This window comes from Elgaria multicarinata, chromosome 9 (assembly GCF_023053635.1).
Source record: "Elgaria multicarinata webbii isolate HBS135686 ecotype San Diego chromosome 9, rElgMul1.1.pri, whole genome shotgun sequence".
NCBI classification, from domain to species: Eukaryota; Metazoa; Chordata; class Lepidosauria; order Squamata; family Anguidae; genus Elgaria; species Elgaria multicarinata.
In genome coordinates, this window is record NC_086179.1 from 16479649 (window position 1) to 16507062 (window position 27414).

Below are 27414 nucleotides of genomic sequence, written 5' to 3' on the forward strand. Positions count from 1 at the left end.
ATTGCTTTTGAAAAGAAATTAGTTGGTGTAGAACATTTTGGAGAAATCCCCAAGGGTTGCATCCTGGTTTCTTGTGCTTACTTTACTTAGAGGTGGTTGAGGAGTGGGCACAAATGTCCTGTCTTTCACTGTGCATTCATCTCTTCAGCAGCCTATAACCTCCTCAGCTTCCCACACTTCAATTAAAGCCCAGGGGAAGGCAATATGAGGGAATTCCTCCCATAATGGCTTTTTCCAGATCAGGAAGTGTAGGCAGCCTGGGAGGGTGCAGAGCAATGGAGAGATAGGGATGTTGCCAGCACCCGACTGAGTCCGGGAGTCCAACAGATTCTCTCCAGTCCGCTACCCCAGACCAAGTCAGGTGCATTTGGTGCAAGTGTGGACCCATGCTGGAGCACATGTGAGGCCCTGACAAGTGCTCAGCATTGCTGCCAAAATTGCACACTTCCCCCCAATGGGTCAGTGGCGGCTGTAAAGGCCCCATTTATGCGGCGTTGCCCACCCCACCATAAATAGATCACAACCCAAACCTCACCTAACAATGGGGAATCAGTTATGGGGAACCAATGAATCTGATCGGACCCTAACCGTGTCCGTAGGAAGCAAAGTAAGTAATTAAATTTGGAGCAGATGGTTAGAAATATTTGAAAGCTGAGATCATGTCCTTTCTTTATTTCAGTGGAACATCTACAGTTCCTTGAACTGTTCTCCAAAGCCTAATATGACCAGCCCATCAGTGTTGGCTGAAGGATTTGGGGTGGGTGTGTCAAATACAACAAGCCCACTATGGCTCCCCCTAACATGGAAGAATATGGGCTTGCGAAATGAGTATTCTTTTAAGGATCAGCTGATATTCTTGGATACTCTGTGCAGACTGAACGTGGGAGCATTGGGGCCCTGGCAAATGCCCAACATTGCCAGTTCTAAAAGCCCATTACCATGTTTGCTGTTTTCCTTTTGATTTTACTTTTATTCCCTAGGGCGGCCTGCTTGGCTCCCGGCGAGGCGATGGATATTAAAGCTAGCTTGAAACTTGACCTGGTTTTCATTCTGCTTCGAATGGCCCTATATGGGCAGCGAAGAGCCCCAAACGATCCAGTTACAACACAATCTCACAGGCGCCCAAGACTTACTGTTGGAAAGGGAACCGGACTTCAAGACTGGGACTGTATATTATAAGTAAAAAAATAAAGTGATACAAGTGTTTAATATTTTTGGCCTTACACCAGCCCTGTAAGTTGGATGACTAATATTCCCATTTTACAGACAGGGAACTGAGGAAATGAGACAGGGAATCCTTTCGTATCGCCCGTCACCATCATGCCTGTTGAGAGCTAGGATTTCAAGTTTGACATCCCAGCTGTAACTTCAACTTTGATGTTTTCCCACTTTATTAGGAATCATCGTGATACAGAAGCTGTTTGAGCTAGTGTTGTTTTTTCTTGTTGCTGCTGTAGTTATTGTTTGATCTGTCTGTCTGTTTGTTTATTTATTAATTGCATTTCTATGCCATTCCATAACATAATGTTCCCTGGGCTGCTTACAATCAATTTTATTTATCGATTTCTTTGAAATATTTCTATCCTGCTCATCAGCCCAAATGTTTCCTGGATCAGTTACATGCACTCAGTAAAACAAAACAGCCCCTGCCTGCAGGCTTATGATCTAAAGTAGACACAAGACGCAATGAAAAATTATGGGGAGGAAAGAGTAAAAACACGCACACGTGGTCTCATGTTAGGGCTGGTGGGATGGCCTTGCTTCCCCTCTCATCTCCTTCTATATCGCTTGCTGAAGGAACTGTGGGTGGCAACTGTAAGTTTGTATAAGAATAAAAACAATACAAATAGAAACACCCCCGTCAATAAAAACCCTGAATCAAATGCATACATACATACAACAAACCAAACCTGACAGCAGTCCCAAAGTTTATCACTTAGGTTGACCATATGGAAAGGAGGACAGGACTCGTGCATCTTTAACAATTGTCTAGAAAAGGGAGGGCTCATCTACACCAAGCAGATATTCCACTATGTAAGCAGTATGAAAGCGGTATATAAAAGGCAGGAGCCACACGACTGCTTTATAGCGGTATTGAAGTACAGTGATGACTGTTTGGGACCCATGACACAAACCATATACTGCTTTCATACCACTTTCATGGTGTTACATCCTGCTTGGTGTAGATGTGTCATGAGCCCCAACAGTTGTCAGTGCACTTCATTACCAGTATAAAGCAGGAGTGTAGATCCTGAAGTGCACGTCAATATCACTATAAAGCAGTAGTGTGGCTCCTGCCTTTTATATACCGCTTTCATAGTGGAATATCCTACTTGGTGTAGATGAGCCCGGAATTTCACGAGGTGTCCTTCGTATGCATGCAGCACCTGGTGAACCTCCCTCATCATCACAACAGTTAAAGCTGCAGGAGCCCTGCGTAGCATGACCAGATACAAAGAGGGCAGGATACAGGAGCCCTGTCCTCCTTTCCATATGGTCACCCTAGCCTGGCTAAAACGGGCAGTGTTCAATGCTGCCACTCCACTTAGGCAATGGACGTAACGCTAGTGTAAGCGACCTCTAGCACTATCCCAAAAGCATAAGCTACCATGATGGCTTCTCTGGAGAAATCCATCACACCGACTTATGCTGTTGGTGTATTCCCTAGCTGCCACACCAGCTATGTCAATTGCATAGATGGGGTGGCAGCTAGGGATGGGGTGGGAGTCTGAGAGGAGGTTGGAGTCCGGCGGGCTCCCCCCCTCCCCATTGCTCAGCCTCTAGGACCTCAGTCTGCAGACAGCATCACTTACTGGATCCTGTTTGCTAAGCTGCCATGCAGTCCATGAGTGCCCAGTGACCATCTATTCCATCAGTGAGCCACCATTTTGCGAAAAAAATGTTGGCTTAATTTTTTGGGCTTTTTTTTGTATATGTACTGTTGCCTAAATGGTGGTCATAAAGGGAACATTTACACAACATTACAGGCTGAGGGATTGGGTGGGCTCTGGGCACTCAGGGGCGGGGTTAGTCCATTCATCCATTCCTTTGGATGGTTCTTTATCTTTAAACCAAACTTTAATTGGGCTGCCTTTCAAATAAAGGACACCTTCAAAATGGAGGACAGCCCTCTGACTGCCCTTCAAATAGGGGACTGTCCTCTGTAAAAAAAAAAAAAAGAAAGGCCACCCAGGTTAATGGGTCCAGCGTCCACCCTTCATTATATGGGGCTTTTGTTTCTCCTAAGGATCTGTGCACTCCCTATTGTTACTTCCTCTGGATCAGTGTTCTGCTGACCATATGGAAAGGAGGACCGGGCTAACAGTTGCATAGAAAAGAGAATTTCAGCAGGTGTCCTTTGTGGCATGCAGCACCTGGTGAAATTTCCTCTTCATCGCAAAAGGTAAAGCTGCAGGAGCCCTGCCCTCTTTTGTATCTGGTCCCTCTAGTATAGCTCCTGCAGCTTTAACTGTTGTGATGAAGAGGGAATTTCACCAGGGGCTACATGCATACAAAGGACACCTGCTGAAATTCCCTTTGCTGTGCAACTGTTAAAAATATAGGAGCCCCGTCCTCTTTTTTATAGGGTCACCTTAATCAGTTTCCCATTGCTATTTATGGTCAGGATCATGACATAGGGCGACCATATGAAAAGGAAGACAGGGCTCCTGTGTCTTTAACAGTTACATAGAAAAGGGAATTTCAGTAGGTGTCCTTTGTATGCATGCAGCACCTGGTGAAATTCCCTCTTTATCACAACAGTTAAAGCTGCAGAAGCTATACTAGAGTGACCAGATTTAAAAGAGGGCAGGGCACTTGCAGCTTTAACTGTTGTGATGAAGAGGGAATTTTACCAGGTCCTCCATATATACAGATGACACCTGCAGAAATTCCTCTTTTCAGTACAACTGTTAAAGATACAGGAGCCCTGTCCTCCTTTTCATATGGTCACCCTATCATGACAGCTATGCCCCATTCTCCTTCCTCAGGTCATGAGAACATATAGGAATAGGGATACTGCTATGCCAGTGTGGTGCAGTGGTTCAAACACCAGACTAGGGGCCTTGCTAGACCTACCAGATAATCCAGTGGGGAGTTGGAGCGAGGCCGTGCTGCAGCTAGCGCGTGCCGTTGCCCCAAGCTAGACGTAAACACGCGATGGGGTTAGGGAAAGCCCTGTCATGTGCTCCAGTTTTTTCCAACTTAAAGGGCCATGTGCGCAGGAGCGCACCAACGTAAAAGTAAGTGTTTTTTTTTTAAAAAATAAAGGGTTCTCTGCTCCCCCTGTCCCTGATTTCGCCCCCACAATGTCTGATGCCCCCCTGCCCGCTTGCCTGTCCTCCCCCCGCTCGCCATGCCCTGTCCCCGTCCGCCATGCCCATCCCCATTCTTCTCCCCCCGCTCGCCATGCCCTGTCCCCGTCCGCCATGCCTGTCCCCATCCCCGTTCTTCTCCCCCCCTCTCGCCATGCCCTGTACCCGTCCACCATGCCTGTCCCCGTTCTTCTCCCCCCCTCTCGTGCCAGGTTCGCTCTTTCCCCCGGCCCCCATCTCCGCCCCCCCCGTGATGTCCCCCCCCCGGCCCGATGGGCACAGCACTCCTATGGAATGCTGTGCCCAGTGCATGGCTTCTCCCGGCTACTCGCGAGTAAGCGAGCAGCCGGGAAAAGCCACGGACCCTGCTAGACCTTCTGCAGCCCCAGCCTCAGCCCGGGGTTGCGGAAAAGCCGGGCCATAAGCGGATCCGCTTATCCCGGTTCAAGGGAGGACTTAGCCCGGCCTGACCCCGGGATCCCCTGTGCGTCATCTGGATGCACAGCAGGGAGACCGGGCCTCACACCGGGCTAACTCCTCGTCTAGCAACGGCCTAGGACTGGGGAGGCCTAAGTTCAAATCCCTGCCCAGCCATGAAGCTCGCTGGTTGAACAGTCTCCAACTTCCAGCTTAACGTAACTCACAGGTTTGTGGTGAGGAGAAAAGAGATCCATGTACACCACCCTGAGGAAGGGTAGGACAAAAATGCAATAAACAAATAACATGCCACCGTATATATTGCGCAGGCCATTCTGAACATCAGCAAATGGCTTGAAACAATAAATTAGATCCAAGTCCTGATGTCGGTTGGGATGACAGATAAAGCACAAATTTAAACAAAAACTAACCCCCAAACCTTGCGAGCGCTGCCAAAGAAGCGACGGGACTGGAAAGAATTTTCCTATGCAAGCTGAAGCGAAATCGAAAAGCCACGAGTCTCAAAGCGACTTTCAAGGTCAGGCCAGTGCGGACTTTATCTCCCGGTTATAAAATTAAAGTATGCAAATATAGGGTAGCATATATATAACCCTCCTTTCCCTCCTCCTTTCCCAGTGTGTCATGATTTGGGCAAGACATCCGGGTATCCCTTCTTCCTTCGCTTGGCCTCCTTGCCCATTTCACTGCAACTTGTCATCAAATATATAGGGTTTGGACAACTATAATAGGAACATAAGCTTTGTCCCCTGAATTCAATTAGCCGACTTCCCCCCCCCCAAAAAAAAAAAAGAAAAGGGGGGAAAAGAGAGAAGTTCATGTAAGTAGCCATAAACTAGAATCATAAAAAAGGATCACTGAAGTTCTGTCCTTCCCCAGTGTCCTCGTGTTCCTTTAGAAGTAGAATTGATGGTGACATTATCTTTTTCATTAGGAAGGACCGGTTATATCACTGTGCAGAGCAAGCAAAATGTGTTGGGTTTGACAGGGGCAGGATCTACACTAATGCTTTAAAATGGTTTCTAACAGTCGTGACAACTGTTGGGGCCCAGGACACACTGCAGATATAGTTTTCAAACCGTTTTCAAAGTGCCATATCCTGCTTGGGGTAGATCTGGCAAGGGTCTCCAGATTCAAGGGTCTCCAGATTCAAGGGTCTCCAGATTCAAGGGTCTCCAGATTCAAAGTGGGAGTCCACAGTGGTTAGGATGACCACGTGAAAAGGAGGACAGAGCCCCTGTATCTTTAACAGTTGCCTAGAAAAGGGAATTTCAGCAGGTGTCATTCATATGCATGCAGCACCTGATGAAATTCCCCCTTCATCACAACTGTTAAAGCTGCAGGAGACCTGTCCTCTTTTGTATCTGGTCACTCTAGTATTGCTCCTGCAGCTTTAACTGCTGTGATGAAGAGGGAATTTCACCAGGTGCTGCATGCATACAAAGGACACCTACTGAAATTCCCTTTTCTATGCAACTGTTAAAGATACAGGAGCCCTGTCCTCCTTTTTATATGGTCACCCTAACTTAATAGAGGGTAAAAGTATTAATTATAATTATTACCAGTAGGTGGTATGAATTAGCTGCTATTTCCAAGCCAGTGGGTTATTCTACACCTTTGGAAACAATAAATCTCTCTCTCTCTCTAGACTAAAAAAATAAAATAAAAGACTGTGTGTGTGTGTGTGTGTGTGTGTGTGTGTGTGTGTGTGTGTGTGTGTGCATGCATGTGAAAAACAATGAGTATCAAATCATAAGTATTCATGATAAATCATAAATACCAGGAGACATTCATGCTGGGAATAATTAGTAACACACCTCAACATTACTGAATGTCAATGACGTTTCGAATGCTCTTCACAACACAATGCCTATGAAGGAGGCGTGTGGATTTTAAATGGGTCGGGGTAATTTTGTTAATTGCGGAGATATTGCTGGGAATAAAAAGGAAGGCCTCTCAGAGGCCATAAACTACCGCGTTAGGACACACAAAACCAGCCTTCCATATTTAATGACCTGCTAACTGTTCTCAATTAGAAGCAGGGCTTTTTGTTAATACTTACGGGAACATGGATGCTATAGAAAATGCAGCTTGTTGACAACTGTGCTGTCCTTCGAAGCACTCTAAAAGGGCCCTAAGGAACCCTACACAATGTGAAAAGTGGATATCTATCATTCAGATTGTCAAGGATAGGATGGGTGGCCTGTGTCTGACTTTACAGTTCTCTCTTTGAAGGTATCCTCTATTTCAAGGACTATCCACTTCAAATCCACTTTAAAGATAAAATAAATACCATCAGAAGGGGAGGAGGGGCCTTGAAGTTGCCCTTACCTAGTTAGCAACTGGGCAGAAGGCTGAGCAGACCTAGGGCGTGTCTAGATGGGGCGATATCCTGGGGATCATCCTGGGATCATCCCTTTGCATCCACATGATGCACTGGGGATTCTGGGAGCAGAGAGGGAAGATCCCTGCATTCCCCTGGGATATCGCCCTACACTTTTGTCCCTGTTTTCCCTGCAGTCCCAGGAAGATGCTGTTGCACTGTGCCTGCTGTGGGTTCCTGGACAACAGCTGGTTGGCCACTATGTGAACAGAGTGGTGGACTAGATTGATCCTTGGTCAGATCCAGCAGAGCTGTGCTTATGTTCTTACTTTTAAGGTGGAAGATTCTTACTTCTAAGGTGAAAGTAAGGTGAAAGATTCCAAGCCCTCTTAAACAGTGCTGGTGAATAGGGATGGCATGAGCGTCTGACTGGGTCTGTGAGGGCAGCGTATTACCCCGAGACTGCGGGAAAAACTGGGACAAAAGTGTAAGGATCTTCCCTCCCTGCTTCCGGGATGTTCTTATTATGTTCTTAGTGCTAGGTTTGCATCTATACACGTAATACCTTCCTGGGTTTGGCTCCAGAGTTGGCGGCCAAACCATGGGCATTCTGCTCTTTGACCTTTTCCTCCCAGCCCTCAAATAAGGTGCTCATGAACCAAAACTCCCAGCTTCTTCCTAGCTGCCTCGGTAACTTCCTATCCCTGTTCTCTGGTCCTTTGTATACATAATATACATCTGGCCTTCCTCACCAGAAATATGCAGTTTTTGGGGAACCCTACAGGAATCTCATGCTGTTCAGGGCTCCTGAACAGTTAGTCAATGGACTTCTTCCAGTCTATGGGTTGGATCTAATGCTGGCTCTCCAACAATGGAATGGAAATGGTGGACGGAATGAATTTCCCTCCCCCCACAGCCGCCCTTGCATTGCCCCCCCCCCAATCTGTTCCAAAGGGATGAGGAGTCCCCAGTGTATATTTGGGGAGATGAGGGGATAGGGGGACAGAGAGGCGACCAAGGGGATGTCCGATTGCACAAGCAGAAGTTTGCTTGTGTGGTGTTGGAGAAAGCCCTGTGCTTCCAGGCAGGTCCCAGAACCCTGGTCTAGAGAACAGAACCAGTTCCAGCTCTGAATTTTTGTATGGCTGCCTCTACCCCAGTCTAGTTGTGACCCAAGGGTCAACAGTGAGCATACCAAAATATCTGCCTTGTTTGGCTGATCCATCTCATATTTCAGACACCGTTTCTGGAACGTTGACACTCCTGGAAAGCCACAATTGCATGGCTATTGGGCTGCATTTGGCTTGATGTAGAAGGCTGACATAGATATAAATGCCGTTTATCATGTATTGTTTGTTGATCTTCTATAAATGGGATCTGCACACCCCTCCTCTTCTTTCCTATTTTAAGAAAATGTCTGACTCCAAGGCTATGTCATAGGAGTTGCAGGGGGAAAGGGTATGCTGCCATTTGAATTATATCAACTCTCTTGCCTCTGAGATTTCGGCTATCTTTCTGGAGGACACTCAAAAACATTCATCTTCATTGTTAACTGCTGCAATAAATGATGCCTTTGTGTGGCTGGGATCTGGTCATAAAAAGCAGAATTCTGGCAGGCTGCATAGGAAACCATATTAGCATCATTGTGCTGCGCCATTAAAAAAAAACAACTTATGGCCAAAATTAACTGGGTTAATTGCCGCATGTAGGATGATGAAACACTTTGTCTTAGAAAGATTATTGGCAAGAACGAAAAATACGCCACAAGCGTGGTGTTTTGTGAGATTGCTTAAATCGGACATAAAGTTCTTGGTTATGAAAGATGGCTTTGAACTGGTGATGTTCTTTTACAGCAGGCCTCAGGGAAGGGCTTAGAATTGAACTTTAAATGTTAATGTTGCTTTGGATGTGATTCTTGGATGTGCTTATACTATGGCAAGAGATGGAGGGCCATCAGGAGTGGAAAGGGTTAGGGCAGGCTCCCAGTTTGATGAGGCCCTTGGTATAGGGATCTCCCTTGGACAACCCATGTCAGATGGGCCCCAAATTCAGTCGGTGAAAGCCCCCACCCAGTTTAAGCAGACCACAGGCAAGATTACCCACAATTTGAAAAGTCTTCCAGTGCCCCAGAGCTCTTGATATATTCTGGGGTATTGTAGAAATGAAAACTGCAACCCCAATGGCAGCCCGCTTGGAGTCATTATTATAATATCCCACAATGCACTAGTGTGCTGCTGCATTATAGACTTAGGGGCATTGTGGGAATTTTAAAATGGAAGCTATAAGCTTGCTGCCACTCAAGATGTGCAGCCCTGGACAATCAACAGCCCTTTCTGGGCTGCTTGGGCTCTGGGAGCTGCCCAAGGATGCCATGTGTTGATGCTGGGTCCATCCTGGATGACACCATTTCAGGCTACCACTACTGCTAGTGGTAGTGGTGGGTGATTTGCATGTTATATTACTCCCCATTTTTTTTAAAAAAAATATCCATGCACATAAAAAAGCTAGCATCTCAGGGAGAAAACTGGATTGAACTCTTCTCCCTGACATGTTAGTTGTTGTTATTGTTTTACATACAAGGATGATACTGATGATAATGATGATAATGATGATGATGATGATGAAGAAGAAGAAGGTCTGATCAAGACAGATGTTCCCTACCCTGTTTATGGAATGGAGGAACAGAAAGAGACAGCGTTGCCAGGTATGCAAGAAAAGTGGATTGCTGCAATATGCTTTAAGGGCTGCTCTTAACGTTGGTCTGGAAGTTGCAGATGGTGCAGAATGCCACAGCCAGGTTGGGAAATGGTAGTGGCTTAGCACCAGTGTATCACACCTATGCTGAGGTAACTGCACTGGCTACCTTTATGCTATTGGGCCAAGTTTAAGATTTGGTACTACTTTGCAAAGTCCTAAACAACTCAGGACCAGGATACCCAAGAGAGCACCTGAGCCTGCTCAGTTGCTGCACTCATCAGAGATACCCTCCTGGTGGTACCAAAGAGGTCTGGTCTATCTGACCCTCTGGAAGTCCCATACGCTATAAATTAGGCAGGCACCAACCCTTCCAGAATTTCAGTGCCTAGTGAAAACTAACTTGGTCCAACAAGCATTCCTAGAATGGCAATCTTGTCTTCCTCGTTGCGATGCCATTGTCTCTTCAAGCAATATTTTATTATGGTTGCATACTGTTTTGCTTGTCTATCTGAAATCCTATCAGGTGAAGATGCCAGTGATTCAACTGGGCAGTTCCCATGTGCAAAGCAAAGTATGCATTCTACCACTGAACTATAGCCTGTGCCCTAGAGTGTCATCACAATGGGGAAAATCATGTTTGCTTACCATCGCTTCTCTGCCCGTGTGTTTGTTCCTCATTACTTCCTCTTTTGAAAGAGGAAGTAAATAATGTGCACGTGGCCCATTCAGTGGTCCATTCCAATCGTGTTGCTTCTCCTGCACACAGCAGGAGATAGTGGCAACTTCCGTCTTTAAAAATAAGTCGGACGTACTGTTTTGTCGTGTGAAAAAGGCTAGAAGGGGCAGTAGGCACAAGAGGCAGATGACGTGGTGAGAGAGACCCGTGAAAATCCATGAGTGCCCAGCAATGAGCGTGCAATAAAATGCTCATCTAATCATCAAAACATAGGAAGCTGCTTAAACCAGTTCCGAAGGGACAAGCAAGTCTAGTAAGACTCCCCGCAATTTGGTTCACTTGGGGATTCATGTAGGAGAAATCAATGATCCCTCTACTAGAGAAAAGATCTCTCTTTTCACGCTATGTGTGTCCCTTTATATGTGTCCCTTTTTTTAAAAAAAAATATCATGGTTGGAATGTGAAGGAAAATAAAATTCCCATCAAGTGCTGTCTTCAAGGCACCTTTCTCCTTTGGAGTTTATTAAATGCTTCCTTTGTGGTGAGAACCACAATATTTAGCTTGCTAAACCAAAGGGCAAAAAGTTAAATTTCCAGGCTGTGCCCCCACTCTGTGGTCTGTCTTTTCACAGTGCAATATAAACACAGGAGCTAAAAAAGAAAGAGGGAGTTAGCATTCCGATACTAAAAATAAGCCCTATGGCAACAATATGCACACAAGGCCTTCATTTATATTCTAGGAAGTCAATTCCTGAGTAGGAACTTTTGTTCCCAAACTGTTGTTCTCGGGGCCTGATCCTGTCGTTCAAATGTCTGGTCCTAAGATACACAGAGATGAATATGTAGATTGCAGTGCTGTTGATTTTCTGCAGCTGGGCTACTATACTGCCAATGAATGTAAGACATGATGATGGTGATGATGATAATATTGCTGGAGCAGACCAAACGATCAGCTCAGAAGATTATACAGTGGCCATCCAGAGTCCTCTGGGAAGCCCACAAACAGGGCCATGAAGACCACAGCCCTCTCCCACAATTGCCCTCCAGCAACTGGTACTGTTCTGTTGTTTTTGTTCTCTAAACAGGGAGCTTTTTCTTCAGTCATAACTAGAAGCCCTTGATAGCTCCATGCATTTTTCTAATGGTTAAGGATGGTTCCCTCCAGATGTTATTGGACTACGACTCCCCCAATCCCTGACCAATGGCCATGCTGGCTGGAGTTTACAGGAGTTTGCAGTCCAGAACATCTGGGGGATTCCATGTGGCCAATCCCAAATCCCTTGTTAAACCCATCTAAGCCTTTGGCCATCAGCTCACCACAACGAGTGGCAGCAAACTCCATAAGTTCATGCTGCATTGTGTGATGGCGTACTTTTCTTTGATACTTTTCAGTGCTGGGAGCTGACCCCAAACCAGCATTAGCACAGTGGCTGTCTCTTCACAAAGTGCTGTTGCAGTGGCATTTCAGAGCATTTTGTACAGTACCTGACTGCTACTCTTTATGCATTGTCCTAGTAAGGACTATTCATATTTCTTTACTCAGCATATTATCGCTTCAGCACACATAAAAGCTGCTGGTATCAGCAGAAGTGACTATATGCTCAACAACCATGCATAAGCACAGGGTTGGCTGTAGGACCACTATCTCCCCCACTGCCACCTAGAGGTAATGATGAGAACTCCTTCCCTGTTAATTCACCAGCAACAATCTGTGTACTAGGGGTGTGCACGGACCCCCTGCTCCGCCCTGCGGGCCGATCCGAAAATTTCAGATCGGCCCGCTCCGTGCCGCTCTGCCCATACTCCGCTCCTCTTCGCTGTGGAGCTCCGGCTCCGAATCGGAGCTCCGCAGTGGAGGGGAGTGGTGCCAGGTAAGGCCGGGAGAGGAGGGCGGGGGGGGGGTTACCGGACCCTGCCACCATCGTCGCCCGTGCAGCGACGGCGGCAGAGCCCGGTAAGGGACCAAGGGGGAGGGGGGCCTTACCTGCCTCCGTCCGCGGTCCATTGGCTTCTTCAATTGAGCCCGTGGTTCAACCAGGAAGTCTGGGCCGCAAGTGCGGCCTAGACTTCCTGGTTGAACCGCAGGCTCAATTGAAGAAGCTGACGGACCACGGATGGAGGCAGGTAAGGGAGAGGAGGGGGGTTTACCGGGCCCTGCCGCTGTCGCCGCATGGGCGACAGCGACAGCGGCAGGGCCCGGTAAACCCCACTTACCTTTCCGGCGGAGCTCCGGATCGAGGCGAAGGATCCGCCTTCACCTCGATCCTCTTCGCCATGCTCCGCCGGCCCTCCAATCCTCTTCGCCTCCACCTTAAGGGCAGGCGAAGCCCCCCGCTCCGCTTCTAATTCACCAGTCCGATTAGAAGCGGAGCACATCCCGACTGTGTACTACATCAGTTGCTGCTGCAAATTATTATTAATATCTCTCTTTTCTCATTCATGGTGGTTTTTCTAGATGGACATGATGGACTTTGCCAAGTCATGGTGTCTTTTACTGATTCAGAAATTTCCTGACTATTGACCATGTTTTAATTATGACTGCTTTCTGGATGTTGGTGTGGCTGTATTTTGGAAGGCCCAGTGCTTGAAGGTTTTCTGTACAGTTTTTTGATGTGATGCTGGTGACAGATGTGACTAATGGAATAATTGTGATCTTTAATTTCCATAGCCAGTGGTGCATATTTTTCTCTCTTTTCCTCCTCCTTTACTGCAACATTTTTGTCACTAGGTATTGCTATGGCAATGAGGTACATGAGTTTTTCTCTTCTTCTTTTTTGTCTATAACTGTTATGGATGGTTGATGATGATGATGATGATTAATATTCACCTTTTTTTCCTCTAGCAAAGAACCAAAGGTGGCTTATATGGACCTTCTCCCCCTCTCCATTTTATTCTCATAACAAACCCATGAGGTACCTCAGACTGAGAGTGAGAGACGGCCCAAAGACACCGAGTGAGCTTCATGGCTGAGTGGGAACTAGAACCCAGATCTCCTGGGTCCAATATTTGAACCACTATTTCATACTGTCTCTCAAGATACCAAAGATATAGCCTTCTTTGTGGTGGCACCACAATTCTGTAATGCCCGCCCAAGAGTAACGGCAGGCTCCTTCTCTTCCTACCCTTCCTACTTCTAAGGTGCAATCCTATACATGTTTAGAGAGGAAAAAGTCTTACAACCCAGCATACCCCCTTTCTAAACAAGGACTCCCCCCCCTTTCTAAACAAGCATAAGATTGAACCCTTAGCAAGTTTGTCAAGAGGTTTTCATTTAGGCAGCCATTTGACAAAGACTTTCTTTCTGCTGATTTTGTTTTACATAGTGGTACTGATGATTTTGTTTTATTGTTTTCTTATAGTATATATTTTAAAGTATTTGTATTCACTCATTCAATGACCAGAGTCTCTGAGGTCAGTTCCTGATGAGTATTTGTATTATTAATGCCTTCATCCTTTGCTGACTTGACTGCATTTTTATGTAAAAAAGAAAAAAGAAAAATGAAGTAAAACAAATAAAATACCAAAGGTAGAAGGACACATACAGATTTTTATCCTGCTTGTGCTTTTTATATTGTATTTTGTATTTGTGTTTTTAGACTGTTGGTTGTTTTATTTTGCTTTTCATGGTTTTAATTTTTGTGAACCAGCCCAGAGAGCTTCGGCTATTGGACAGTATAAAAATGTAATAATAATAATAATAATTAAAGTATGTGTGTTAAAAACACAAGAAGAGCCTTGCGGCTCGGATCCGAGATTCATTGAGTTTGCTTTCCAAAACCAAGCTACAAGGGAGTAAGGCCCAGTGAGACTTACTTCTGAGGAACCATGCATAGGATTGCACAGTGAGTTCAGGATCCCATTTCCCAAGTGGCTAAGCAGATCTCCCTCAGAAGCTGAAATCCAAGGCATGGCCAATAGCCTTCCTTTCCTTTTGCCGCCAAACAACTGGAGTTAAGCCTTTGAGGGTTCAATTTGCCTAAAAAGCTGCACATAGTTTTAATTGGGTTTTTTTTTATTGCCTTTAAATTTTCTACTTTTTTTTGTTTGTTAATAGTTTAATACATCTTTAGCTGTGTACATTATTTATTGTTCATATTGTTTGCATTGATTTTATCTGTATGCCGCCTTGAGATGATGTAGAGTACACATGTTTCAATAACTGAATAAATTTGTCCTATCCACCACCCCCTTTAAAGCCCCGGGATGAGTGAGGGGAGGGTTAGCAAGCAAAGACGTTTTCTGAAGGAGACTCTGAACACATGCGCTACAGGAGAGAGTTCCCAAACGAAGGTCAATTTCTCAGGATGCGAGTCAATTTCACTTTTGTTTCTCTCTCCCTCCTGGGCTCCATGTCCTAAGGTGAAGCATCTCTCCAGGCGCTAAAGAGTACCCCCCACCCCCGAAGGAAATTGACTCGTTCAGGCAACCTACTCCATTCTTGATTTGTGACTATTTTGGTTTGTTTTTGTTTTGTTTTGCAAAGAGGAGAGGACGCTGTTCTTCTTCCTAGCCACGGTCCCAGGGCTGGAAAAGAAGAAGGAATGATCTGTCTTAGTAATTCCTTTCCCTGGGGTGGGGGCGACCGAAGGGTGGGCGGATCCTTGAACTACGTTGCCCTGGAATGCAACCAATTCGCTCTCCCTCGACGTCCTCCGCACAGGAGGCTATATAGAAGTTGCAAAGTGTGGTCAAATTGCTCAGAATTGCTCTCTAGGGATTGGAAGGCAGAACTGTGCAGAGACGGGAGGGAAACCCTCCCCCCGCCCCACGTACACCACAACAAACTAGGAAAAGGCATAGATTTCCTCCTCCCCCTCTGTCTTGCGTGGAGGTTTGCAGTTTGGATTGCCCAAAACGACTTCAAGGATGAATGAGATGAAAGTAGCTGTTTTGGGCAGCGAAGGGACAGGCAAATCTGGTAAGACTCCCCTCAATTTGATCCATTTGGGGATTCATGTAGGAGAGAACGATGATCTCTCTGCTGGAAAAAGGGATCTCTCTTTTCATGCTATTCGTATTGCCAAATTGATTTTTGATAGCTTTTTTTTTTTTAAAAAAAAAAAGTCGAACTACTGGAGTTCTCTAGGTTTCTTTTTGTTAGTATTTGTACATGTATATGGGGCAGATTAGTTTGTGCTTTGTTTGTGTGTTAACATATTTTAATAATATATGTATATATTATAAAATCTATATATCTGTTACTTGCAATTTCATTTTCCAGTCTATGTAATCTATCATAGGTCTAGAAATTGTATTTTTATAATGTGCTTATCTTTCTTTCTTTCTTTCTTTCTTTCTTTCTTTCTTTCTTTCTTTCTTTCAATACACTTCATTCCAAATACCCAATTGTGGTTGCCAACTTTTTCAGGTCAATTATGGTGGTCAACTTTTTTTTTTACATCCCTGGCCCTCTAACACCACTTCTATTTTTCGTGTCTAGAAAAACTTTGCCTGCTTAAGTTCTGAATGTGGATCTTCTCTTTAAGGGATAGAAACAGTCCGTTTTTAAAAAGTAATTTTTGACAAACCTTAACTTACTAGGATGATGATGCAGAGGAGTTTAGAACAAGAGCTGATATAGATTTGGCTGAATTGTAGAATTTGAATCCAAGTTTTGGAATTCTGTGACAGAATGGATTTCCACATTATAAAAGTTAACAATCCAAAGCAATGTTTGAAAGTGTTCAAAATTCCAAAAAGTTGAATTTGTGTTCTGAAACTTCAAAGTTGAAATGTGATCTTCCCCTTGAATAATAGTTCAACATGCACAATAACACCCTACTGCTGCAGCCCCAGGCACATAAAGTTGGGAATAAATCAATTGGAACTAAAAGAGGCTTACTTTTGAGTAAACATACATAGGCATCTGCTGCAAATTTTAAAATGACAGTGATAAATACCATCAACTTCCCAAATGCGGTATCACCCTTCCCAACCTGTAATTCCAACAGCACACCAACAGTGGTAACAGGGTCTGAATTTGGAGTCCATAAATTTGATTTCCACAAATAAATTTGATATAAGATCCCCTCCCTGAAATTAATATTTGCACCCAGTAGCCCAGGTTTTGCTGTAGTGTGGCTTTCTCCAACCTGACGCCCCCTAGATCTGTTGGACTACAACTTCTTTCCTCCCCAGGCAGCAATCCCCAGTCCAGCAGATCTTGGGGAGGGGGGCACCAGGCTGGGGAAACCTTCTGTAGTAGTTCTTTCAGGATTCACACAGGGATCTCTTCAACTTTAGCTGTAAATTATTAATTTAAGCTTTAGCAATAAATCAAAAAGTATGGAGGAGGAGAAGGAGAAGACGACATGGTGGAGCGGGGGAAGTCTCTATCTTGGTATCACCAGCTTGGGTTGTGCCATCATTGTATGCTCAAGAGCCTTGCAATCATCCCACTTGACCAGATGTAAGGCTTACCAGTTTTTGTTTTTGTTTTCTGAATGAGCGGATGTGATAGATAAGGCCGAATCTGCAGTACAGCTAACTTAGCAAGACTAGTCTTCATTTTTGTTTTTAATTCATCATGTTTCTTTCCCGTCTTTCTTCCAAGGAGTTCAGGGGTGCTGAACAACCCTGTGAGATAGGTTAGGCCTAAACATGGTGACAGGCCCAGGATCACCCAGTGAGCTTCAGGGCTGAGCAAGGATTTGAACCCAGGTCTCATTGGTCCAAGACTTGTGCTCTACCCACTACACCACAATGTCTCTCTTCTAACTTGAGGTTGACATTTACTGTTCCATTTTGGCAGTGTAATGCAGTTGTACTCCTAGAGAGCTTGCAAGGGTCCAGAGCATAACCTGGAGGTTTGTGATGCAACAAACTTACTGAAGCTAAGCAGTTCTGAGTCTGATCAGGGCTGGGATGAAAGACTGCCTGGGAACTTTATGTCTGCCACCTGAAAACCAAAAGACAAATAACAGAGTACTTAAAAAGTGTGTTTTTCATTGCTGGGACATGCAGTTCGTGTTAGTCATCCTTCCTTGCCTCCTTCCTCAAGTGCACATAAAGGATCCATTAACAGGGACCAATTAGTCCAAAGAGACAAATTCATGGGCACAGCATCTGGCTTTTGTATCCTTTTCCAGGATGTATGGAAGCTTCACAGCATTCTGTGGCCGCAAACCTAGGCCAGATTTACACCAAGCAAAATATGACACTTTGAAAACAGTTTGAAAATATTTATTTATTTATTTATTGCATTTATATACTGTCCCATAGCTGAAGCTCTCTGGGCAGTTTACAAAGTTAAAAACAGTAAACATTAAAAACAAATATACAAAGTTTAAAAACATAGAAAGCACAAAAACAACAGTATCCTTATAAAAACAGCTATTCTAGAGTCCGTTGAAAACAAACAAATTCAGCTCATGTTGTTAAATGCTGTTAAATGCCTGGGAGAAGAGAAAGGTCTTAACCCTGGGCTGAAAAGATAACAATGTTGGTGCCAGGCGAGCCTCGTCAGGGAGATCATTCCATAATTGGGGGGCCACCGCTGAAAAGGCCCTCTCCCTTGTTGCCATCCACTCGGAGAAGGACCTTAGATGTAGAGCGCAGTGAGTGGGTAGGTTCATGTTGGGAGAGGCGTTCCGTCAGGTATTGTGGGCCCAAGCTGTGTAAGGCTTTATAGGTCAAAACCAGCACCTTGAAATAGTATAAGGAGTGTGTCCTGGGCCCTAACAGTTGTCACTACTGTTATAAACCATCTTAAAGCAGTGGTATAGATTCTGCCCTAGTCACGACTAAGCCCTAAGACTTATTAGCTGCAACTAACTTCTTCCATCAGTTAGACTTACAGTGCAGTCCTGTGCATGTCTACTCAGAAGCAAGTCCGATTAGATTCAATATGACTTACTCCCAGGGGTAAGTGTGTGTCGGATTGCAGCTTGAGTCACAATTGACTCTAGCTGGACCAGAGGAGAAAAAATAGGTGCAGTCCAGGTTTACATTCTTCTTGGAAAGCATGTATACAAATAAAGCTGAAGGAACGCATTAATGCTGACTTGATTCAGGCTCACTTAATCCAGTGTTAGCATTAAAATAGGCACTGCAAACACACCTTAAAAGCTCCATTTATAACCTTGTCATCATTATCTCATCCCCACCGGGAGTACTCTATCTTCCGGTTGCATCTATGAACCCCAAGGAACGTTGTATTATTGGTCAATCAAGCTGTATCCTTTCTATTGGACAGGCAGCTTGGGAATCTAGAACCAAATATGCAATTTAAAGAGAGGACTCAGAAGCAATAAGGTTCTGCCTTATTGCATGTCGTATCCACAGATTGATAATTTCTTAAGTGTGATTTTTCTTCTGTCATTGCAGCCCTTACAGTGCGTTTTCTAACCAGGCGTTTCATTGGAGAATATGCCTCTGATTCTGGTAAGCCCCCCATTAAACTTGGGGAGTATGTATCTACCTTGCATCTTGGGAGAATATCTGCCCATCGGATCCCTTGTTGGCATACATCAATGATGGATCAGTTCAGCCACTCTCAAATTCTCCATGCAGAGTGGCCATGTGGGTGGAGCTTGTCACAGCACTGCTCCCTTAGCCCTGCATTGTGGAAGATGCAAAATAGGGGCCAAGCTGCCAACACAGTTGATGCTTTACCACTTGTAGTAGGGTGGCCATATGGAAAGGAGGACAAGGCTCCTGTATCTTTAACCATTGCAGAGAAAAGGGTGTTTCAGCAGGTGTCCTTTGTATGCATGCAGCACCTGGTGAACCTCCCTCTTCATCACAACAGTGAAAACTCCAGGAGCTATACTAGAGTGACCAGATACGAAAGAGGGCACGGCTCCTGCAGCTTTACCTGTTGTGACAAACAGGGAATTTCTCCAAGTGCTGCATGCAAAGAAATGACATCTTCTGAAATTCCCTCTTCATCACAACAGTTAAAGCTGCAGGAGCCCTGCCCTCTTTTGTATCTGGTCACTCTAGCTATACTTTAGCAGCTTTAACTGTTGTGATGAAGAGGGAATTTCACCAGGTGCTGCATGAATACAAAGGACACCTGATGAAATTTCCTTTTCTATACAACTGTTAAAGATCCAGGAGCCCTGTCCTCCTTTCCACATGGTCACCCTAACTTGTAGTGACAGTGCAAAAAAACTGAAACCTTTAGGAAACAAAGAAAGAAACTGTGCTGCCATGCCTGCCAATGGCGAGCCGTACCCGTGAGAAACTTTTGAGAATGTCTCTTTCCTCTAGATAAATTTGGTGAAATTGTTCCTCCATTTTCTCTGCTGACAAGTAGGGTGGAGAATTTTAAGATGCCATTTGGGCACAGATCTGCTCAGGGCAGAGGTAGGGAACTTGGTGCCCTTCAGAGTTTTGGTCTGAACTCTCGTCAGCCACATGCTCAATGGTTAGGAAATTGTGGGAGATTCCATTCCATTTCATTCATTATTACATTTCTACTCCACCCAATAGTGAAAGCAAATTTAAATGCAATTTTGCATGACCAAGAATAAAAATCCCAGGACCCATTAAAAAATCTTTTCATATGCTATCAAATGCCTGGGAGTAGAGGGAAGTCTTAATTTGGTATCAGGTTGGAAAGATGGCAGTGTTGGTGCCAGTTGGAGCTTACTGGGGAGTCATAATTGGGGAGCCACCACCGAGAAGACCCGCTCCCTTGTTGCCATCCTCCAAACCTCCCTTGGAGGAGGCACCTTGATGGGGGCCTCAGCTGAAGTTTGTAGTGTATGGGTAGGTTGGAGATACAGTCAAAAAACTTCTGGAGGGCACCAGGTGACCTACCTCTTCCCTAGAGTAATTAACAATGCAATGTTATACATGTCTACTCAGAAGTAAAACAATTATTTCAATGTGACTTACTCGCACAGATAAGTGCATTTCAGCTTCAGGGGAGCACTTAGGTAATTTTGGATTTAATGGTTTTAGGGCCCCGCCCCAAATGACAATATGTATTGATTTACTTCAAAATATGGTAAGCCAGCCCTGCTACTTTTGGGGACCCTCCTGTTTATTCTACTGAGTGGGTCCTGGGCATCTACCCCTGATATTACCTGAGGTTGCAATCCTATGTTGAAAATCAGCAACCCCCAAAGTTGGTGGCTGCTGAATGTCCCCATGCAGAGCATCTGGAGCATGAAGGCAATTGTTGCCTCTGAGTTCTGACCACCCTGCATTTTTGCTAGATGGGCAATTTTGCCCATCTAGCCATGGTGATTTGGAGTGGGAGTGAAGATGGCTTGGGCAAGCATAGGAAGCTGCATAAGCCAGCTTCCCCGGTCTCCTCCTTTCCCTCCCCTGGGACTGCCCAGGTTTAGGAGTGCAGAGAGATAGCCGGCGTGATTCTTTCTGTGCTGGCTACGAGTGGCTGGTAGCGTGGTTTACTGGCTCAGAGGTCGGAACCCTGAGTCTGACCTTGGAGCCAGTGGACCGAGAAATCCTACGGCATCCCCAGACACTGTCTAGGGGCCATAGGATTGCTCCCTAAGCCATAGGATTGCTCCCTAAACTGAAACAACTACATGTCTGTCTCTCCTGCACAGAACAAATTATAGTTTGTAAGCCCCTGAAGGCAGAGATCTGTGCTCTTATTGTTTGTAAACCTTGATGTCAACTGTCAAACAATAATGTGAATTGGTGCCTGAGGCTCTGCATTGGTACATAGTATTTATTTAGCTCCATGTTCATGCTTATTCCTTCCTTTTCCCACAGAGTGCATCTACACAAAACATATGTGTCTGGATGGAAAACAAATTAACCTGGAAATATATGATCCTTGCTCACAAGTAAGTTGAAGAATACCATGGATAGATGTGCCCCAAAACTCCTGGTTTTGGGGCACATCATTCCCAAAGTTCTTTAGGGAAATGGTGTTACAGGAGGTGCAGAGGAAGGGGAAATTAATTAGATCCTCAATTAAACTCCAAATTCAGATGAATTCCTCAGGTTTAAACCCATCTTGATCCGAATAGCAGCATTAATTTCAGAGGTTGTTTGATTTTCTCCTGTTTACACCTACTGTCCGGCAAAAAAAAAACAAAAAACAACCCTACAAAATGTTCAAAATCTCACAATTAGAGCAAAGTCTGCTTTCAGCAACTGCGACTTCAGTGCGGTTAGTGCAACAGAAATTGGCTGTGATTTTTTTTTTTCATTTTCATTTATTACATTTTTATATTGTCTGAAAGCTAGTGATCATTGATTGGTTTGCAACATGATGAAACATGATATTTTTAAAATAAAAATGTGATGGGCAAGTGCTCCACACTGTTTTATAGGAGAGTGTTGTATTGTGTGTGTGTGAAAGACCTCCTTTCAAGGACTGTTATTTGCAGGGCATTGACAGAGCCAAAGATTAGCTCAATGAACTCCGTGCAATGCCAAGATTGATTGATTGATTGTATTTATGAGTCACTGTAACAAAATGTTCTCCAAGAGAGAAACAGTAAAATATAAATAAAAAATATGATCAAGTGCTAGAATCAACAAGTAAAAAGATAGCACAAGCAGCAAGAGGAAAGCTCTGGAGAATTTAAAATATTCATAGAATCATAGAATAGTAGAGCTGGAAGGGGCCTAAAAGGCCATCGAATCCAACCCCCTCCAGCAATGCTGGAGTCTTATTAATCTGATTGAATCCCATTGAGCACAATGGATTTTAAGCAGCCTAAGCATGTGCAGGGTTGAAGCCAAAGATGCCCATAGTCCCTTGCCCTCCCCACTGAGCTGAGTAGAACCAGTTCCCCACATCTGGGATTAATATAGGCAGCAAGGGTGTCTATACAATGTGATTTTGTTGGTAACATAGGAATAAAATGTAGTACTGAATGAAGAGAAACATCATTCAGTGCTACGTTGGCAATAAGGGAAAGGGCCTTTTCTGTGGTGGCCCCCTGATCTCCCTGAAGAGGCTCGCCTGGCACCAACATTGCTATCTTTTCGGCGTCAGGTTAAGACTTTTCTCTTCTCTCAGGTAGTTAACAACATACGCTGAGTTTTTTAACTGACCCCAGAATAGCTGTTTTAAATGGATATTGCTGTTTTTATGCTTTAAAATTTTTGTATATTTGTTTTTAATGTTCATTGTTTTTAACTTTTGTAAACCGCCCATATAGCTTTGGCTACGGGGCAGTATATAAATGTAATAAATAGATAAAAATAAATAAATTCAGTATCTTGAACATCTCAGCTTTCATTAAAAAAAGAAAAGAGGTAAAAGGTGAAGCAGAAGCAAGTTCCTAGCCCTAATTGCAAAGGTATGCCTGGTGAGATCTCAGAAGCGAGAGGAGAAACACAAGTAAGGTTTCCCATGGTTAGCATTTGAGTTTTGGTACACTCTATACCTCTTCACTCCTCTCCTTATCTAACAGAATTGGAAGAAATTATACAAAATGGTAAAACAGTAAACAAAATATGCAAAATAAGAAGTCTCAAACCATCTGTCAGGGATGCTTTAGGGTGGATTCCTGCATTGAGCGGGGGGTTGGACTCGATGGCCTTTTAGGCCCCTTCCAACTCTGCTATTTTATGATTCTATGATTCTTATTAATTTATACAATTTATGCAGATTGCAGAATTCAGTTTTTGCGCATCCTGGTGTGTAAATTCCTTAACCTTTTTTTAATGCACACATGGACTGGATTAGAATGATGGATTTAGACTGAAGAAGAGTTGAGTTCAAATCCAAGTTCAGCTACAAAGCTTATTGGGTGACCTTGGGCCAATCACTCCTTCTCAGCTTAGGCTACATCGCTGGGTTGTTGTGAGGGTAAAAGTGGTGGAACCCCACTTGCTTTTTGAACTGCTGGGAGAAGAAAGTGAGTTAAAAATGCAAGTACTGATAAGTAATAAAATAGTGCTGTGCCAAAAAATTTGACCACTCCATTATCAGCATTTGGGTGTGTGTGTGGGGGGGGGATGAAAACAAATGAGGCCAGGAGAGGTGAGAAATTAAGACTTTTTTTCTCCTTAGGGAGGTGGGCAGGGTTTCCACATATCTTTTTAAATGTGGCCAGTTGCTGAGGGGTTGTCTTTCTTTTTCTTTTAAAACACTCCCAGTATTTTCAAGAGCCCAGAAGTTCTTCCTGAATGCTTATTGAAGAGGGCGAGGTCACATGGTCTCGAATAGGCATTCACTAAGAACTACTGGGCTCCTGAAAATGCCGAGGGAAGGGGGTGTTTTTTGAAAAACTAAAAAGTAGAAAGAAGGTCCCTCAGCAATCAGCTACACTTTAAAAAGGTACATGGAAGCCCTGTTCCCCTCCCCAAGGAGAAACTCCTCAGAATTCCTCCCTCCCTGTGAAAGAGACAGAAAAAAACAATGCCTCTTTCGCAGGAAGAGAGAAAGTTCCTGAAAATATTGGGCAGAATTTGGCCTAGCTTTACAAATAGAATGTATGAGTTTCTGGGGAGTGTCCAACAGTTCTCATTTGAGAGAATGGTGCACCAGCAGTTACTAGGATGCTCTTAACGTCATGCTGAGCCAGGGTCTCATGCAAAGGGTCTCACCCCATCTGTTCTCTTGTCTTCTAGCCTCGGCAAGGAAAGCTGTCCCTCACAGATGAGCTCCACTGGGCAGACGGCTTCGTCGTTGTCTACGACATCAGTAACAGAACCTCCTTCACTTTTGCAAAAGCGCTGCTGTACAGGATACGCGAGTGTCACGCGGGAGCTTGCAAAAGGTAAGATAGCACCTGATCGAGGTGGGGAAGTAAGGCTGCAGAACCACAGGCCCAGGCTCAAATCCAGTATGCCTCGGGTCCTATTCGGGCCCTGTGGGATTCCCCAGACATTCATATTGCTTTCCTTTCCCAGGCTGTCAATGGCTTAGTGGTTTTCTGGCCTTCATGCAATTCCCCCCCCTTTCTAGAAGGTTGAAATTCCTTGTCCTAATCTTGGTTACTGGCAGTTTTAAGCTCAAATATGCTGGTATTTTTAGTCCTGAGCTTGACTGAAAGGGTCATGGTGATGATTGGAGAATCACGTCTGGATCCAGATTTGATCATACTTAAGAATAGACCCACTGAAATAAAAAGGACTTGAGTTATGTCCCAGTGATTCAGCAAGTGTAGACGGAGTATGACTACATTTGGATTTAGTCCTTCACTTTTTCATTTCTTATTTGTATAATCCCTGCCCTAATGGATTAAAACAACAGCAACAACCACCCTGGAAAGTTCAAGAACATATCTGTACTACAAATCTTTCCTCTGGTTTGAGTTATTCCTTCTTCCCAGGGAATGGTTGGAAATGGAGTTCAGTGAGGGTTGTTGATGTAGTGATAAACTCAGACACCCCCCCCCCCACAAGATCACATACTATAATACCCAGTTTATCTGGATCAGAATCACTGTGGTCCCGTGCACAATTACCAGGGAGTAAGCTCCATTGAATTCTGTGGTTCTGAGTTTGACTGCGGAGGTTCAACTTGTAAAATATATTGAGCATCAATGAAAGATGTTCAGGCAGCTGAAATGCAACCTTTAGCTTTTAATTACAACGCAAATAATCTTGCAATGAAATGTTACCATTAAAACTAGTCCTGTGCTGGAAATTTCTCCCATATTTTATTTGACCATTCCCATTCAATTTGATAGAAAATAAATTGCCTTTGAAAAGAAATTTATTTATTTCAATAAATAAATCATTTAAAGGAGAACAAATTTTGGAGAAATTATCATGGGCTTAGTTCAGAGTAGGGATGTCGGATAAATCTGTACAGGGGGGGTTAAAATTCACAAAGCTTTGAGCAGGTTCCCCCCCACCCACCCTGGACTTCTACTCACTGGCCTGACTGAATGCAGATTGAGTCGGGCCAGTTCGTGGATTTTCATGGTTTTCCACCTTAAATTGTGCAAATTTGGGGCATACTTTGCGAAATTTGTGCAAGTTGCGGTCATCACATGCGTAATTTGTGCAAGTGGCACCCATGATTTTGCACAAATTGCAGATGCAATTTGCACAGGTTAAACATATTACAACCACAATTTGTGTAAATGTCACTTTAAGAATTTTTTTTTGCACTTTTAGCAAATTATTGGGGTGGCCAATAATAATTTTCAACGAACACTTTAAAATAAACAACTATGTTAAAAAATAAAGCTTAAAAACAGCACATCAACAAAAGCAGCATAGAAATGACCTCATAATTATCAGAATAAAATGGATCTCCAGATGGTGTTTACAAACCTTTTCTCTCCTCCACTTTCCCTCAGAGCATCTGAGTCTACCGTCATTTTGGTTGGGAACAAGCAAGATCTGTGCCACATGCGAGAAATTGGCTGGGATGAAGGACAAAAGTTGGCCCTGGATTACAAATGCCAATTCTGTGAACTGTCTGCGGCAGAACACTGTCAGGAAGTGGCGGCCATGTTCACCAAAGTCCTGAAGAACGTCACCACTAGTTCCAAAGGGAAGGAGAAGAGACGGCCCAGTGGGTCAAAATCCATGGCCAAATTGATCAACAACATGTTTGGGAAGAGGAGGAAGTCTGTTTAGTGGCAAGTCCAATGGCCACATTCTGAGCAGAAAGAAGATGCACAAAAAAAGGGACCTAAGCCACATGGAGCCTGCACCAACGTATTTGTTCTTGAAGAACTCAAGTTTGAAAGGAAGCCATAGAACAAGATTGAATTATTCACAGATTTCTCATTCAAGGTCTTGTTGATTGATGAGCCTCAAGGAAAGGTGAACTTCCTCCAATGAAAAGTGTTGCACCTGAGTTGACATCAGGCATTGCTAATTCTGTCTGTGGTGATGAATTCATGTGGGAGGATCCACATGTGCAGGTTTTGCTATCACAGCCAATGGGTAGACAACCTGGCTGCCTTAATCCACCTAAATTTACCCATGACTACAATCCCATTGAATACAATGAGGCCTAAGTTAATAATCAGAAATAGCTTGAGTTGGATCATGGCCAGCATGTGTGAAGAAGGCAGAGAAAGCTGCATTGGGCAGTGACTAGATCCCAAGGACTCTAAATGTTTGGGGTCTGATCTAGCTCTCTTAACATTAATTCACTCTATGATTTTAAGTAAGCACCTTTTCCTGCTTCCCCTTCCATTTTCCTTTGGAAATTGTATGATTTTGGGGGCAGAGACTGTTTTACATCCACTGAAAGTTACATTGCCCAATTCCAGTTAAAGCTTCCAGGTATTCAGTATCCTCAGCAATAATTTGTTTCCTTATATTTTACTGCCTTTTGTACAGCTGTGTGATTGCAGAGTCAAGGAGTTGTTGGTTATCCAAACCTTGCACTAAGTAAATCCAAATACTGTTAAGGGTCTGATAGCATGCTTGTAGGTAAACTCTGTTTGAGGGATGGGTCTTGGGTGGGGAGATGAATGTAGAACCTTACCTCCCAATGGCTTTCTCTTTGGGGTTGGGCTTGCTTAGCAAATTCTCCAAACTAGTGAAAAATCGATCCATGAGTGACTCATATCTGCATCTTTCATGCTTCTGGATAGTATGCACAGAGAAGGCTTGCGCATCACCACAGCAAGACGTCAAATGCATTTGGAATGTGCACCATTCATCACTTCTGCGGGGGTGGGAATGCAAAGCTACTAGCTTTAGATGGAGTGCCAACTTGTGATCTCTGTCTGGGAAAGTGTACAGACAGCAGCTTCAACCTGAGTTAGCAAAGTATATCTATTTCTGATTCATAATAAAACAGGAGCAGGCACACAGGTCATCTGGTTGCAGCCTTTCACACTATCGTGAGAGTAACTAAATTTCTATTTAAATTAAATTCTATTTAAATTAAATTAAATTATAATAGTTTTGTTGCTGTTGTTAATCACCGCTCGCCAGACAATCACACACCAGTGGGGGGAAAAAACTGGATAATTTGAACTTACCTGCATGGGATCGGAATATATGGTCTGTGGCAATATCAGAAAAAAACCCCTCATGATTTACATTTCATTCAAGGAATGACAGAACTGTTAGCATTTTATGGCATATGGAGATTTATTCAATACACATCA

The 27414-nt window shown here is 44.1% G+C and overlaps 1 protein-coding gene across 1 annotated transcript; it reads left to right on the top strand.

The window, feature by feature from the left end:
• The first annotated feature begins 15271 nt into the window (after positions 1 to 15271).
• RERGL (RERG like) lies at positions 15272 to 26280 on the top strand. Its single transcript, XM_063134415.1, has 5 exons — positions 15272 to 15362; positions 18770 to 18826; positions 21137 to 21210; positions 23957 to 24105; positions 25639 to 26280. The coding sequence occupies exons 1-5, from the start codon at positions 15311 to 15313 to the stop codon at positions 25919 to 25921; spliced, it is 615 nt and encodes a 204-aa protein (XP_062990485.1). The 5' UTR covers positions 15272 to 15310; the 3' UTR covers positions 25922 to 26280.
• The last annotated feature ends 1134 nt before the right edge of the window (positions 26281 to 27414 follow it).

Excerpts from the sequence above, each read along its gene's own strand:
- RERGL (XM_063134415.1), top strand. The coding sequence starts at position 15,311 with ATGAATGAGATGAAAGTAGCTGTTTTGGGCAGCGAAGGGACAGGCAAA. Across the intron at positions 15,363-18,769 it reads CGAAGGGACAGGCAAATCTG|CCCTTACAGTGCGTTTTCTA; the intron begins GTAAGACTCCCC and ends CTGTCATTGCAG. Across the intron at positions 21,211-23,956 it reads TATATGATCCTTGCTCACAA|CCTCGGCAAGGAAAGCTGTC; the intron begins GTAAGTTGAAGA and ends CTTGTCTTCTAG.